Genomic DNA, 2,579 nt, shown 5'->3' on the forward strand with positions numbered 1-2,579 from the left:
CCAGGTGGGTCCGCGGAGCCTCGCTCGGGGGCGCGGGGGGCGGCCGGGCACACCCCACGGGACAGCACACCCCGCCACCCGGCCGTGTTCGCTTGGGGACACATTGCAGGGACACGGCACACGGGTCCCTTCACTGCGGGTGGGGGTGGCACCCCTTGGCGTGGGGACACTGCACGGCGCCTTTGCGCGGGGGCACGGCGCGGTACACGGCACGGCYGCTTTCCCCTGGGACATGGCATCGCGGGGGGACACAGCGGGGCCCCCCCGGCACCCGGACACGGTGCGGGGACTCAGAGGGGGCCTCTTGGGTGCTGGGACACGGCACGGACCATGCGGGAGCACAGCACAGCCCCCTGTGCAGGGGGACACGCTGTGGAAGATGTGGCACAAGGACATGCTATGGTCTCCTTCCACAGCATGGGGACATAACAGAGCACCCTTCCCAGGGGTGTAGGGACACGACACCTCTGTGTGGACACAGAGCATGCGGTTGCTTGGCCGCTTCACCAGACCCATCCCCCTCCCAGCTGAGGCCGGACGAACTCATTGTTGGGATAACGGGGCTGGGCTGAGCCYGCTCCTTTTCTGGAAATCCCCTGAGGGTGTCATCAGGGAAGCCCTGGTAGCCCTGCCCCGAGCRGGACACAGGCACACACGGCTCCAAGACCATCCACAGTCCTCTGGCCACTCGAGGCTCAGGCGGGCTGTCCCTTCCCCTCCGCCCCCGCAGCTTGGAGCGAGTGTCCCATCCGGGGGCTGCAGCCTGGGCGCTCTCCTGCCYTGGGGCTGCAGCCGGGGCTGTCTTCCCCCAGATCCCCTCCCGCAGTCCGGGGGTGTTGTGGCCCTGCACCCCTGTGAACACATCGCTGCCAGCACCCTGTGACGGCCCCRGGACCTGCTGCCTCCCTGCCAGCAGCTGGAGAGGAGAAGCCAGAGGGGACTGCCGGGAAGGGGGACTAACCCCCCATCCATGGCAGGGAACAACTGCCCGGGGCTACCGGAGAGCAGCCCAGTGCCCGGAGCCTACACCTGTCCCTTGTCCCCACACCATCCACGCCACTGCCCTGGAGGCTCCTGGTGAGCCCCAGCCATGTAGGCGCAGCCTGGGGCTCCACTGACAGCCACCATCAACATGCAGCAGGGCTACGCTGCCGTCCTCTGTGAGTACAKCTGGGGACAGGGGGGATGGCCTCARGGGTCGCCTCAGTGGGTGTCCCTGAGGGGGCTGACACCACTGGCTTTGRCTGTGCAGGTGTCCTGGCTGTGCTGGGGCTGGAGGCCGCGGCGCCGGGCGAATGCGAGCTCACCCGCCTGCTCCAGGACAAGCTGCAGTACGAGATGCGCCTGCAGTACATGGTAACCCCAGCTTTGGGAGGTGGGGGGACACGTGGCATTGCAGGGCCCCACTTTGCTCTAGGGAGGACACGGGAGGGTGGCACCCACTRCTCTACAGTGACTGGGTGCTGGGTGCTGTGACTTATACCAGGGACAGCAGAGCTACTTCTGCTGGGGGCTGACCACGTCAAAGGGTTTTCACATCGGCTGCCCGGTGTCAGACTGAGGCTGGCAGGGATGTCCCCATCTCTTTGCCCTTTGCCAGCCCCTGTGCTCTTCCTTGTCTTTCCAGAAACACTACTTTCCTATCAACTATACAGTCCGGGTCCAGTACGAAGAGGTGCTGAGGCCGTCGAACATCACCCGACTGGTAAGATGGTGGCAGGGGACAGTCCCGTGATGGGAGCACTCCAGGGACCCACGGGGGCTGCATGGCTCTCACCCTCTTGCCCTTTAGCGCAACGGGACAGTGTCGGAGGCAGCACTGCGGTACCTCTGGTTCCATGTCAGCTCCCAGGCAGTGCTGCGGATCCGTGAGGTGCTGCCAGAGAAGCACCCATCCTGGAAGTACACCCAGGAACTCTGCCAGCTCTTCGATGCCCTGGGGGAGGAGTACAGCAAGTACCGGCAGGTGAGGATCCCCTGGCACCGCAGCCCAGCCGCACGCCAGGCACTYGTGTGCTGGGAGGACACACATCCACAGCCGTGAGCAGCTGGGAAGGGACAACACGAGCATTCCCCCTGCTTGTGGGCCCTGTGGAAGGACTGATGTGGACCGGGTAGGAGTGGGGAGCGGGGCTGGGGCCGTGGAGCAGCGCCTGGGTGTGCTGCACATCTGGCATTGGTGGTTCAGTGGTAGAATTCTCGCCTGCCACGCGGGAGGCCCGGGTTCGATTCCCGGCCAATGCAACAGCTGTAACTTTTTCCTGCCTGCAATCCCTCCCCATTGGGGGACAGACAGACCTGGGGAAGGGGGAACGGACAGTCAYACACACCCCCTCTGTCATGGGGTGACACTACCATAGCCAGCGGTTGCGGGGGATCAGCGAGAAGGTGACCACGAATTTATCCCCGTTTTTCCTGTGACCGTCCTTATTTCTTTGCCCAAGCCTCTGCTGTCTGGATGGAGCTGCTGAACCCCGAGGCAGAGATGTTTGGGTGCTGGGTGTGGGTGGCCTGTCACGAYTGGGTCACCAATGTGACCCCGAACAGGGGGGTGGAATAGCACGGGACACGTTTGGCAG

The 2,579-nt window shown here is 64.7% G+C and overlaps 1 protein-coding gene and 1 non-coding gene across 2 annotated transcripts in view; both read left to right on the top strand.

Moving 5' to 3' along the window:
- The first annotated feature begins 217 nt into the window (after positions 1–217).
- The window catches only part of IL34 (interleukin 34), a 5,348-nt gene continuing 2,986 nt past the window's right edge, over positions 218–2,579 (top strand). Inside the window, exons 1-4 of the mRNA XM_057376485.1 lie at positions 218–1,160; positions 1,253–1,356; positions 1,628–1,705; positions 1,793–1,966. Of these exons, the coding sequence (XP_057232468.1) occupies positions 1,133–1,160; positions 1,253–1,356; positions 1,628–1,705; positions 1,793–1,966 (384 nt within the window). The 5' untranslated portion in view covers positions 218–1,132. The remainder of the gene's footprint in view (positions 1,161–1,252; positions 1,357–1,627; positions 1,706–1,792; positions 1,967–2,579) is intronic.
- Positions 2,174–2,244, top strand: TRNAG-GCC (transfer RNA glycine (anticodon GCC)). The gene has a single exon. It is a non-coding gene; the product is annotated as a tRNA-Gly (tRNA).

The sequence above is a fragment of the Malurus melanocephalus genome, unplaced genomic scaffold (genome assembly GCF_030028575.1).
Source record: "Malurus melanocephalus ecotype Western Australia unplaced genomic scaffold, MMel_1.1 scaffold_279, whole genome shotgun sequence".
NCBI classification, from domain to species: Eukaryota; Metazoa; Chordata; class Aves; order Passeriformes; family Maluridae; genus Malurus; species Malurus melanocephalus.